This window comes from Lissotriton helveticus, chromosome 5_1, assembly GCF_964261635.1.
Source record: "Lissotriton helveticus chromosome 5_1, aLisHel1.1, whole genome shotgun sequence".
Lineage (NCBI taxonomy): Eukaryota > Metazoa > Chordata > Amphibia > Caudata > Salamandridae > Lissotriton > Lissotriton helveticus.
In genome coordinates, this window is record NC_136065.1 from 2023803846 (window position 1) to 2023817752 (window position 13907).

Here is a 13907-nt window from a genome sequence, read left to right on the forward strand (position 1 = left end):
GGCCCCCCAATACTTGAATTCCATTGTTAAACCTCATGTCCCATCTCGCCCTCTCCGTTCAGCCAACCATGCAAATTTTGCGGTCCCGAGGCACAGACTGGCTAGGGTGGGCGGCCGATCGTTCTCCTACTTGAGCCCCACCTTGTGGAATTCCCTTCCTCTGTTATTGAGGAATGAGACCAGCCTTGCTCATTTTCGCAGAACTTTGAAAACCTGGCTATTCAATCAATAGGTCTTTTACCCTCTCTTTTGGTACATTCAGGCGGCGCCGGGAAAACCTTGGGTAGCTGTGCACCTTACAAAAGCAAAATAATAATAATAATAATAACTAACAACTGCCAGAGTCGGAAGAGTCTTACTGCCAGGCTATCAGAGTTGCTCACACCTGTCGTGGATGCCATCTCAGCTAGATACCCTGCTCAGCTCTTCAGGTGCCACTAACTCAGAGAACCACAACTCATGGACCCTTCTGATTGCATATTGGGTGACCCCTGTAGCTCCGGCTACCACCATGATGCTTCGCAGTGGTTTCTGTTATGCTGGTGTTTTCTGTTTCCGCTTTAATTGTGATCACTGTTCAAGTTGCTGCAGCACCAACCACTCCATGAGGGCTGGCTTACACTCACCCCACACACATCCAGCGTCACTGTACATTTGACCCTGACAATAAAGGTACCAGGAGCACGTACCCGTAACCAGTCCACAAAGTATCTGAGTGTGTCTGTATGGTCATAATGTATGCATGAGGGCCTCGGGCCCTACAACATTACCTTGTGCTGTGTACAGTGAACGCAACCATGTCACCGCAGGCAGCGGGTAAGACCTTGGACATGTAGCTTTGTTGTCCCCCACGCAATACGTAAGAGTAGTGGAAAGTGCTGGCGTACGCAAGTCCAGCATGGGGGTGTGAATGATTATCCCAGGGTTCTGGGCGGGGTTCAGTACTGGAAATGTGCAAATGCATGTGTCTCTGTCACAGTTTGGGTCTCCGTTGGGGGGTGTAAGTAGTCCCTGATGGGACTTAGACACCCACGTATGGAATCTAGTTCGACTTCCATGAGGTCGAACCCCACCCGCACCTGTTCAGCCACCTCCTCCTTCTGGCAGTCTTACACCTGGCCTTGGAATGTGATGTGTGCTTCGGTGGGGTGCTGGGAACCAGCTGTGGAGGTGGGTGCTTCCAGCTGTGTGGTCTGTGAAGGGGGTGGGGTCTCCTCAATGCAGCTGGGCTGCCCTGCTCCTGGAGGTGGATTGCCTAAGATGTCCATGAACTATTGCAGGGTGTCGGTGTTGAAGGTGTGGAGGTCCTCTTCATCATCACTGATGAGTTGTCTGGTCTGCTCTCCTGAAGGTGTTGGTTGTCCCTCTGCAATGTGAAGTGGAGATGCATTTTTACATTGTGTTGGCATGTATGTTGACGCTTTGTCCAATTTTACATACAGACTGTATGTATGGCAATGTACATTGTGACTGTTTGGGAGGAGAGGACTAGTTGATGCAGACAGTGGACAATTGGAATACATCACGGGTTGTACACGTATATTTTCATCTCACAGTTTCCTGCTATGTCAGATGTGATAGGCTTTCTACGCACAAGTGGACCCAGTTGTGTCCTCTGTTCTGCAGTGTAAGTGTTGCACTTTGTACCACATTGTCGTCAATTTGGATGTGCTGGTATTGCCATATGTGTGTGCTGCTTTGTGGGAGAGTCACCCTGCAGTTGCGATTTTGCTGCCCCTTATCCCTTTTGTACCACCTTATCCCGTTGAGGCGGAGTGCCTTTGACTTTTGTGCTTTTATGGTGCTGAAATGTTGGCCATGGGTCATTTTTGCTCTTGGACGTTTTTTGTACTCTTGTGCATTGTTTGTCTGCAGATGTATTGTTGATGTCAGGGGTTGTTTGTGCACATGGATGTGTCAGAGTAAGACCTGCTGCTTTACGGATGTGGTCCACAATCAGCCACCTCAGTGTTGTGGCATGCAATTTCATGATGATTGTACTGCAGCCATGCTGATCATCATATAGTGATTCAGAAAAGGGGGTGGTGATGAACAGAGTGTCTGAATTAAGCAGACCACTCTTACCCAGTCCAAAGATCAGGGCTTGATCCATCACCGTTATTTAGCTCACTGACCCATCCCAGCTCAGAACCTGGCTATATGCAAATTAGTCTGTCCCTGGCCCAGTGCATCATGGGAACAGGGCAGACCAAACTACCAAGCCAATTCTTCACCAGAAAGGAGACAAGCTACCGGGGACCGGTTTCTGACATTTCAGCCTCGTCGGCCCGGCTTGCTTGAATCCTGATGGAGCAGTGAGCAAGGGACTCATGTCTGAGTATACCCTGCCACACCTATAGTGGCCAAAAACGATTCAGAAAAGGGGGTGGTGATGAACAGAGTGTCTGAATTAAGCAGACCACTCTTACCCAGTCCAAAGATCAGGGCTTGATCCATCACCGTTATTTAGCTCACTGCCCCATCCCAGCTCAGAACCTGGCTATATGCAAATTAGTCTGTCCCTGGCCCAGTGCATCATGGGAACAGGGCAGACCAAACTACCAAGCCAATTCTTCACCAGAAAGGAGAAAAGCTACCGGGGACCGGTTTCTGGCATTTCAGCCTCGTCGGCCCGGCTTGCTTGAATCCTGATGGAGCAGTGAGCAAGGGACTCATGTCTGAGTATACCCTGCCACACCTATAGTGGCCAAAAACGATTCAGAAAAGGGGGTGGTGATCGTCATATAGTGTCACTTGCGTTGTCAGTGTGGCTCTCAAATACACATATTTGCTGTTTTTAGAAAGTGTGCATGTGTTGGTTCTGAGATTGGTGATGTGTGGGATGGGACCCCTTTGGGCACAAGGTGGACGGGGGCCTACTTGGTGTTTTTATGTGTGCTGCAGTGTGCCATGGGGATCAGGGACATGATCCAGGGTCATTGTGGGTGTGCAGTAAGGGTGGGCAGACATTGCCGGTCCGCCCACGGATTGTGCGGAAATTTGCCCTTTCCGCCTTCCGCAAAGGCGGCGGAAAAATGGGGCAAATATCCACACACTCGGGGGTGGAACGGAAGTTGGCCGCCCACCGTCCACCCTCCCGCCTCCAGCCTGTCTCCCGCCCGCAATATTACAGAGTTTAAAAGCCCAAAAATATGTTATAAAAACACTTACCTTATCACGGGGGCATCTTCCTTTTCTACCTCGGCTTCTTCTTGAAACTGCGCATGCGTGGGAGCCTGCGCATGCACATTCCTGGTGATGAATGCGCATGCGCAGGCTCCCACGCATGCGCGTACATAACGGAAATTGGCGGAGAGGCACGGAAATTGGTTCAATTTCCGTGCCTCTGCGTGAAATTCCATTATGCGACTTCCGCCCACCCCTATTGTGCAGTGTGCTAAACATGATTGTGCATGTGTGCCATTTTGCTCATCTCACCCCATCCCCCCCCCAGTCCCTGGTCGTTACTCACCCTGTTGATATTGTGTCAGGTCATATAGAGCTGTGTCTGGACTCTCAACTCCTTGCACAGTCTTCACACTGATGACTGTGGCCACCAGTCGCCTCCAGTCGCCGTGGCTACCCTCCTGTTAACAGCAGGTTTCTGCTTGGTTTGGATTTTCACAGCATGCCAGCGCCTCTTGAACTCCTCCACTGACCTCCTCGACACTCCGACTGCATTCAGGTTGTTCACAATTGACTGGCATGTTTCCGTTTGTGTTGCCAATAACACAGAGGAGGTGACGAACAGTTGTTGCTAGTGTTCTATCACCTGTGGGACGAATATCCTGTTTTCCTGCGGACTGAACTCTTCTCCTTGGCCTTCCCCGACACTGAGGTTCCTTGCTGGTGGTCTGTGGGCTTGTGGGGTTTGCTTTGGCCTCTGCACTCGGTCCGGGTGCATACATGGTGCTACGCAGTTAATTTTTTCCCCCATTTTTTTTGTTCTGCTTTTATGGTGCATATTCCTGCATGATGAGTGGGAATTGCAGGCCTGTCGCAGGTTATCGCTGATTTTTGTATCGCAATTGGCCTCATCGTTACTTCTTCCGCGTTCGTGTTTCGAGGTTTTTTGGGCGTCGCGTACATTTTAACGCAGGCATTTGACGCGTTATCGTGAGACTATAGCATGGTACCGCCATGTTGAGAATACAATGTTAACACAGTGTTATTTTCCCGTGATAGACTGCGAAGTGAAGAGTTGCGTTAAGCTAATTTTGCTATAATTATCACATGTTCTTGAGAATATCCCCATGTTTCACTTTGTATTCTTTTGTAATTTTTATAAACTGTATACAAAGACTTTTTTAGTCCCTTTTATGAAATCAAGAAATGTCAGGCACTGTATCCCAAGTTATTATTACCTTCAACAACTGCTGGATGAAGAGACACGTTTCTCCATAACCTCATTTCTCTGTTCAGCTGTCCTTTCATGTGGCACAATGCGTTTTTAAAACATATCAGTTTCATTTATGTTGTATCCATGGTTTATACTCCATGGTCTTTCTGGTCTTTGTAAAGGGTGGGTTATTTGATCTTGCACTACAGTACTTTTCCAGTTTTAATACATTTTACATACCCTGTTGCGTTTTTCAGTAGTACGGCAAATGGTATTCTGTATTATTGGTGTAATATGTATTTATTGCATGTATGATGTTATGATTGTTTGTCAACTAAACAAAGTTTAATAAACATGAACTAAACATCTCGGAGTACTTCATTCTTGATGGTGTCACGTTCTCTACTAAGAAACATTAATTACAAAATACACCACCAGCTGGGCATCGATACGCTGATATTTGCCTTACATTTATGCATTTACCAAGCTTACTTGTGGGGCACAGACTCTCTGTCTGATGATTTCGAGGATCACTAGGTAGAATCCCTACCTGAAAGATGTGTAGGTAATTCCTGATTCTGGCAGTTTGGGCTGGGTTGTTCCCACTGGAGCAGGGTCAAGACTGATTTGAAATTGATGGGTCCAAACTGAGGTGGCATGGTTGGTAAAACTATGAATTGGGATGCAGCCTGAGTGATAGCCAGTGCCAGAAATTAATTCAAGCATTCCAACCATCACTTTTTTTATTGCCCTAAGTGTAATGGGTATACCCAGACGTAGGTTCTGTGCACACTGTGCCACTGGAGCCAAAGGATAAATGGTTGATGAGCCGTAATCAGTGCAAGTCCAGTCCTGTGTTTCCTGTGGCCCAGTTCAGGTGGGTCACTTATTCCTTCACCAACTATTCCCAACCCCCCTCCTGCCACTGCCCCTCAACCCACCACTCCAGTTGTCCACAAAAGAATGGTATGTTTGATTGTAGAAGACAACATTTACATATTCGGCCATTCTATAGTTGTATAGAGGACACTTAGGCTGTTACACTAAGTGGTAAAAGAGCCTGGGATAACATGAGCAGGGAGAGGTGCACAGGTGGGTGATATGATGGTGGATTGTACCGGCCAGTGCAGGATTTCAAACCACTGTGGGAAGGCAAGAGTCCCAAAGCTGAGGGAACTGTAAGTATATAGATAAGGCAAGAACTACATTGGAAGTGGTATAGTTCAAGGATAGAATTAAGCTGCCAGTCTTCAAACATCACCCAGCAGAATATTTTAAGCCAAATTTGGAGGGATTGCAATGAAGAGTCCAGCCTGAGTTCTTGCATCATCATTCTGGAGAAAGCAAGGAACTACACTGTGGAAGTTTTCTTTCCTCCTGACTATTTCCAGGCAGAAGGCCAACTGACTTTGCAATAGTCAACACTTTTAGGGTGACACCAAGAGCTGGGAGGAGGGAGATGCATGGAACTGAATCAGTGCTGTCAGCGTTGTGGGTGAGGAGCAGAAACTTATACAACTCCAGATACAGTTTGAGGTGGTTCTGTGTCATCGAAGACAGAGAGTCGGGGCTTAATCAGATGTAAGAAGGGAGAGGAACACAATTCAACTCACCAATTTGGATCTTGTCTAGCATGACCATAACACTCTCAGGAAGGTTGAGAAGCTGCTGACACATCAAGAAGAATTGACCGATAGGAGATCCTCTATGATGCATAGGGAGTGACTGACCACAATTAACAAAGCTGTTTCTGTGCTGTGCCTCGGTCTGAAACCCGACTGAAACATTGGACATTGTCACTGATAAAATTATTTTGTGTAGTGTCATATCAGGTTCTCAAAGTCTTTGCAAGAAAATAGAGATTTCGGATGGAGAGGTAGTTGTCCATAATAGAAGGAGTAGCACTGAGCTTCTACCTAAGTATTGGGCCTACCTACCTTTGTTATGGACCTCTTTCTTAACAGAGAGTTAGTGATAGAGGGCGTTACACTGGCTATCAATACGGGAAAGAGTTAAATTTAAATCCCTTTGCCTTGCACATAAAATCTTGCAGGGCAAAGGCCCCCCAGTCCTTCAAAAGATGGTGATCCCGTACAAGGCCAGTAGAACCTTACGCTCAGACCAGTAACATCTGACCGTTGTTCCTAGGGTGAAAAAGGTCCGATCAGGAGGAAGGAGATTTTCCGTTAATGTTGCCACCCTCTGGAATGCTCTCCCTTTAGGTCTTCGCGCCGAATCCTGTCTTCTGCGCTTTCGTAAACAACTAAAAACTCTCCTCTTCTGCTAACCTGCTCTGTCCTCGCTGCTTTTGATTTTTTCTGTTGGCAAAGCGCCTGGATGCTCCAGGGTAACTGTGCGCTGTACAAAACCGATTTAATAATAATAATAATAATAGAGAGCCAGATGGAAGGCAGCGAGTGTCTGATATTGTAGCTAGTTCAACTAGCTTGAGGTGGGAAGAAGACTTTGTAGCATCAACTTGCAGCTGTAAGGTTAAGGTAATGATTAATGTTAAGGATAGGCTAGGCTATGGGTAAGGGCTTGGATTCATGTCTGTTTTAGGGTTAGAAAAGGTGAAAAAGGGTATGGTTTAGGTTAGGTCATCATGCTAAGTTTAAGGTGTGCCTATGGTTAAGAGTAAGGGTTAAAGTGGAGTTAATGGCATATTGAACATTATGGCTTTCTATAGTATAGGCACTCCATCAAGTATAGCCTAATGGTAAAAATAAAGAAATTGTGCAAGTTTATTTTCTTGATTACGGAGTTTTTTATTACAGCAAATTTCATTTTCACCTAGGTCAAGATTACCTACGGAATGCTATGTCTTGTTCAATTCCCCTTTTCCATTACATTAGCACTGAGCGTTTATGCCCTTCAACCACAAGAAGGATTAAAATATCTTTTAATATATATAGACTAGAAATAAGCCAATTTGTTTGCTGAAATAATTTGATCCTTCCACATTTTATTCAATTTCAAAGGCCTTTGGTTGTTTGCCTAATTTGTGTTAGAGAATCACATTACTGCAAATCACTGATAACTACTTCAAGGTTTGTACAGACCACGGAGTTCTTATTCGAGCCATTTCCCACAAGCATGTCCCTCTCTGCAAGCTTCAACTATCTTTCTGTGATTTTTAACTCCGGACTAGCTATAGGGATCATTATTGCCAGTGTGTTTCCTCCAATTTGTTCACATTTGTTTGAGCTTCTTTGAATTAAAAGAAGGTTTTACATTGCACCTAGCCTGCCACTTTCATACCAGCCATTGTCAGTGACAGTAAATGATGTACACTTTGCCCCCTCACCTGGCGTTACTGCCAATCTCTTTACCCCCGCCCTGTCACCGGCCTGATACGAAGTGCTCCTGTATTTCTTCCTCCATCACTTAGTCCTGGACTGAAGTAGGGTCGGAGGGTATGGGGAAAGGAGACCCCGGAGAAGGTGAAGAGCAGAGTCCGGTCATCCACATTGTAAACCGAGAACCTGCCCGCCTCGTAGTCCAGGTAGAGACCCACAGCCCTCGGGGTAAACTGGGGGGTCAGAATGGTGGAGGGGTCAGTGACAGCTGTGTATTCATCATTTCTAAGCCGCACTGTCCAGTATCCATTCTGAGGTGATAAATAAACCCCCTTCCTGCTCACCGCCTCATCACATACACCCAAAGTCCAGTCTGTCTTGTCCCCCACCTCCACCTCCCAGTAATGCCTCCCGGAGCTCAGTCTCTCTCTCCCCAGGACAGCCACGACAGGATGGAATCTCTGTGGCATGTAGGGCTTATACTGTGCTTTGTCTTCGTGTCTCACACTACTTCCGTCCTTAGATAAGATGAGGTTCTGATGAGCAGTGTCAGGATCCAGGGTCACCTCAGCTACAAAACAGACAAAAAGCAGATATAAGGTAGGTATGCAATCACATCTCCATGAACAACATCATACCCAACATCAGTCAATCAAAACAGCAGCAACAAACATTCCTGACAAGTTAACATTGTGTTGTTTTTAGGAATAGCAGGAAATCAATTTTGTGGAATTAAGGTTCAGCTAGTTTCTGGACATCTAGGTCTGGATTCAGTGCAAGCAGTGTTTGAGAAGTTAAATGTCAGTACCAGTCTAGGCTTTCAATATAGTTGTGTATTGTCAGCATATGTGTGGATTTTTACGTTGTTGTCTGTAAGTAGAGCCTCAATGTTGATGGAGAGGATGAGGAGGAATCAAGATGTTATCCTGGGTAATTTTGCAGGTGATTGGGATCTTCTGGGACTGTGTGGCACCCATGTGAACTAAAAGGTGTGCCTCCTAACCACACAAACAAACTGTTGTTGTTACAATAGGTAAAAGAATGCTGAATCCCATTCGACATGTCATAGGGATTGTTAAACAGCTTTATGTGTTGTCAGGAGGACATCATCTATGGTCGGTAAGGCAGCACACATGGAATGAGGAAAAATAATACATATCTCCTCAGTTCTCCAACTTAATACCAGGTTTTACCTGGTCTTAATTTTAGCGTTGCCTCCTATGTACACTGCCCTTGTACATAGGAGGCAGCCTCAAAATCAATGGGTGTTGTGGTGGAACACCCACCGCAATACCCTCTGCCCACCCCTTTCACGATAACTATAGCATGAAAGGGGGACTTATTTATAAGGCGGCGTTAAGGCACATTAAGTGGCTTAACACTGCCTTGTAAATAGGGCAAATCCCTTATCGCCACCACAACGTTGATTAAAGTGACGTCGTGTTGGCCACAGGGGCTTGCACATATGCCCCTTGGAATATGGATGCCACAGGCCACATTCATCAGTTAGACTGTGTTTAATCTATACTTATGCTTAGCTTGTCTCATTTGCTCATTTGATTTTTGTACTTTATGAATATGTGGATGGCATTCAGCTCATCAATTGGATGGAAGCCCAAGACTGACATTATTTTCCAAAGCATTTGAACAATGCATTTTACCTTTTCTGAGTGGAAGATGAGTAAAGAAAATCATCATAACTATGAAATAATTGAGGTAGTAATTTTAGGTGGATTAAAATAAGATAAGTAAATGATTAGTAGGTTTCAGTTTTGAGATATGCTCTGTTGCTGGTGTAGAGGCCAAGTCAAGAAGCACAACAGTGTGTCGTTCTAAAGCGATCCAAAGATATGTCTGCTAAAGCAAGATAAGATGTAGAGAGATTTCTCTTATACAGAAAAAGTAAAATGTGCGGGTGCTCCCGATGTTAGGTGCGTGTGAGGCTTTTGAGGATATTGTGTTATTATTTTCAAATGATGTAGGTTGTTGAAAGGATGTAAGATCATTGAGAAATTAGACTAAGAATTTTATGAATGGATTGTGGGAGTTTTTCATTTTGGACATGGGGAATAGCTGCAATAGAAGGGGGCAGTGCCTGGTCAGAGGGAAAAGGATTAAGTATAGTAATCAGCACATGGTCCAGTACCGTATGAATTATCAGCGCGTCACCAGAGAGGAGAGGTGAGAACAGGTGTACTGAAGGTGATTGTTGTGGTCCATATTGAAGTCTCATAGAATGATTGGAGGAGTGGTTGGTATCAGCGATTCAAGGACATGGTCAAGAAAGAACCTATTTTACCAGAATTGTACTAGCATGCACGGGGCAAGACCTTATGGATCGAACAAGAGACACAGCAGTGATTCCTAACAAAAACAGAAATGACACACTGTCACAGACTTACGACTAAAGGTAACAAAAAAACAAAGGATAGGGCAGGTATTCCCTCCTGGAAACCAGGAGCAAACCCCTGTAAACAAGCATTGGCATAGCCAATATGTCTCGCTTTTGGGACCTTACAAGTATTTTGTTGTGCGGCACAATATCCTTGGTGCAACATCAACTGTTGCATGGATAAACACTTATAAGGTCCCAAAGTGACACCTATTGGCTATGCCAATGCTTGTTGTTAGTGCGACCCTCTGCGTCGTGCCTAACGGTGGTAAATCGCTGAAAAACAATAACCTTCCCATGCAAATCTTTAGGCAATAACATCGTAAAGCAGCAGTACTCTCACCCCCTACCCCAAAGCAAGGAGAATATATGGGCATTTTAGATGATCTGGCTCCCATATCTTTATACATTTCAGTCTGACCAGCACTTGGAAAATGGTGCCCTCCCCACAAAAAAAAACTCTGATGAAAGTTTAAAAAAAGGAAGCGGTGATAAACACATAGTGACAGAGGACTTACTCTAATGAAGAAGAGCTGGCACAAAGGTTCCATTTCGTTTCAGACTGGTAACGCCAGTGGAGTACATGTCACACCAGGTTACTTGCTAACGAACTCATGGACCTACGTCCTACTTTTCACACAAAGTCTGACCCAACTACCATACATGGAAGCTGCACCTCAGTTTACAGCATACCAAGCTGGATACTCATACATTAAACAATGGCACACATGGCTACATAATTCAGGAAAATGAGCAGGTAGGCCTCGTCTATTGGTGTACACTGCTCCAACATTAGTCGCATATGAGCAGCAGAAAAGTGTCCCACGGAGCTTACCCTCTTTTAAAAGACTCCAGAAAATCTGCATTAGTTGGGTCTGCGTAGGATCTCAAATCTCCGTCGTCTAAACTGAACCCGTTTTAAAAAATAAAAAAGTATTGTGAATCATCTTTCTTTTCGGTTGAATTGTTGACGACTTCCATCCTTTCTCGCCATGGGCTCGGGGTTAAGAACAAGGCATGATGCCAGGGAGGGAAATCTCTGGTATGTGTCGAGGGTGTGGCTAGCTGGCTATCGAACATTCCTCAGTGCGTGAATCACTCTGGCATTCAGCGCTGAAAGACAAGCGCGGCCTCGTGGCCGCGAAAGTTAAAGTTGTGCATGTACAGCGTTTCCTTTATGGGAGCCAGGAGCGCAGGCCCGATAATTGCTAACAGATGGCGCTGCTGCTGGCTCCCGCAAGGGAATCTAAAAAGGAATACACTTATACACAGGTGAGGACAAAATAGTACGCTTACCAGATACAGAGCCCAAGAGGAGAAAGCATAGCAAGCACTAGAAAGGAACCTAAGAGTTGAAACAAATAGACAGGAGCGAGCCACTCAAGGAAAAACTGTAGAACAAACAAGCACGTCAACCACAAGGATTTTAGGAACTAGCAAGACTGCAACTTCAAGGGAACTAAAGAATGAAAGAGAAACACTGAAAAGGAAACACAAACAAGGGGCTAAATCTAGAAGACTGGGGAGAAAATCTAAGAGCTGTGACAAAGGAATAAGCAAAGATAATTAATAACAAGAATAGAGGAAACAAACACGCAACAATTAGAAAGGGAGCAACCAAAGGGGCCCTCGAGACTTGGGCTGCAAGATGACCATCACTGAGTGAGGCTCCGCCGGCCTGGTAAACAATTCAATAACTCTTCAACAAATGGGCCTGAGGCAGCTAATTGTAGGCCTGCCTCTGACCACCACCTTTGTGTCTGCCCAGCTGGCGTGGAGAGCGACTGTCTTCCAGTGACCCTTGGCCTGAGCCCATATTACTGTGGCCTACCCGCACCCTGAGAGGTAAGGTTTCTGAACGGGATAGTCTCCTGGTGCTCCTTATTTGCTGCCCTGTCCTCCCTCCTGGGGCACAAGGATTGTTTGTGGCAGCCGTCAAGCAGGATAGGTGGCCTGTGGTACCCACATGCTGATTAGGCCTGATTCCTACTGCTGAAAGTGGGGCAGCTACCCCGTGAGGACCCTGGCCTGATTCTATGCGACTGTGGTTGCCCGTGGCCCTGGGAAGCGGACTGCTGGCCTGGAGATATATTTCAGGCACCTTGCTGACCCATCATCCTTGCCGGAAGCTAAGACAAATGTGACAGGGCTTGAGGTCACCTCAGAATTTAGGCAACCACCCCCCTGCCGCCCCCCACTGCTCTGGGACGAGCCCATTTTGATAGCCTTTTCCTTGTCTCCAACACCTTGACCTGCTTGTGCCCCCTGTGAGTCAGGGAAGAGGTGGTGTCCCTATCTCATTGATGTAGCTGATTGCCCTGAGAATCTGCAATGAAGATTACACAACGACCGGAGCCTTGACCCTTTGCCACATGCCTGACAAAAGGGAAAGGAGACAAGTACCAAACCATGTTGGTGTTTGACAAGAAATTACCCTCCAGACACAATCTCTGCAACCTATTTGCCTTTTCCCATACACTCAATTTACAGTTTTCAGAGGTGGTGGTTTTCATAGACGCTGCAAAGGACTTTAACTCTCTGGAGTGGCCATTCCTGTTAGCACTGCTGCAAAAAAAAGGCCTCAACTCTTTCTTCCTCCCATGGATTACGCTGCCGATACAGCTAGACTGCAGGTAAACCGCGTGGTGCAGGATTCCATAGCAATAAACAGAGGTACATGATAGGGATACCCACTATCTCTAATCGTATATGCTATATACATGGAGCCACTTGCAGAATGCTTATGGCAGCACCTGTCCGATCAGGGCATAAGCTTTGTATCTAGGAGAATAGTCATCTACATGTATGCTGCTGATGTCACTATTTATGTAGAAAACTCTGTCCAGAAGCTAGTGCCTATGCTGCACAAACATATACAATTTGGCACCTTTCCTGGAATCACAAATTTGCCCTTGACTGCTGCCATGGGGAAATTCTCTATGGAGTACCCTCTAGAGTGGGTGGGTGAGAGTGTTTGTTATCTGGGAATCCATATCAGCAGAGATATGTCACTTCTCTGCCAGGAGAATTTTGCGAGAGGCACAACGTGGCTAGAAGAACGGATACCAAAGTGGAACTGGCTGCCTCTGTCCCTTGCAGGGAGTTTAACAATTTCAAAAATAGTGGTCCTCCACAAATACCTTTACCTGTTTGCCAACATTCCCATGCCACACACTAGATCCTTCTTTAAAAGTGTTCACTCCCTCTTGGCCCAATTGGCGTGGGCTAGTTGGCACTCAAGATTAGCCTGGGAGGACTTGACCCTGTTTTCGAGCAGGGTGAGATGAGCACTCCTGATAAAGATTTGTTTTGGTGTTTGTACAAAACACTGACATCTAAATATCAGGACATAGAAATGAAACATAGGAAAAAAATATTGTGGTTGATAAATATTGTGTTGCAAAAATATTGTAGTCAAGAATTTGGTTTTATTAGGTAAGTAATATAATTTATAAGCGTATCTGTATTTTAATATAGTTTTCAGTAATATAAATATAAAAAATATAGTGTAACATTAATTTTAGGTATATTTTAGGTGTGGGTTGCTGGTTTTGTAGTGGTATAGGATGGTAAGTTAATTTTGTAATAGTTAATTAACAATTAATTATGAGTGGATTACTTTTAACAATTATCAATTATGTAAATTGTGCAATAGGTATTTTAGTCATATTTTAGATGTGGGCTACTAGATTTGTAGGGCTATAGGATGGGAAGGTGAGTAATAATTAACAAATATTACAATTACTATTTGATAATTAATTATTCGACTATTAGTTATGTACATTCTTTAATACAGATTTATTTTAAGTATATTTTAGGTGTTGACTGCTGGTTTATTGGGATAGAGGGTGGTATGTTACATAAAATTAAATCTAAT

General features: G+C 45.0%; 1 protein-coding gene across 1 annotated transcript in view; it reads right to left on the reverse strand.

The window, feature by feature from the left end:
- Positions 1 to 7284: 7284 nt before the first annotated feature.
- LOC144756199 (E3 ubiquitin-protein ligase TRIM39-like) overlaps positions 7285 to 13907 on the reverse strand; it is a 363500-nt gene continuing 356877 nt past the window's right edge. The window contains exon 9 of the mRNA XM_078645806.1: positions 7285 to 8209. Coding sequence (XP_078501932.1) covers positions 7668 to 8209 — 542 coding nt within the window. The 3' untranslated portion in view covers positions 7285 to 7667. The remainder of the gene's footprint in view (positions 8210 to 13907) is intronic.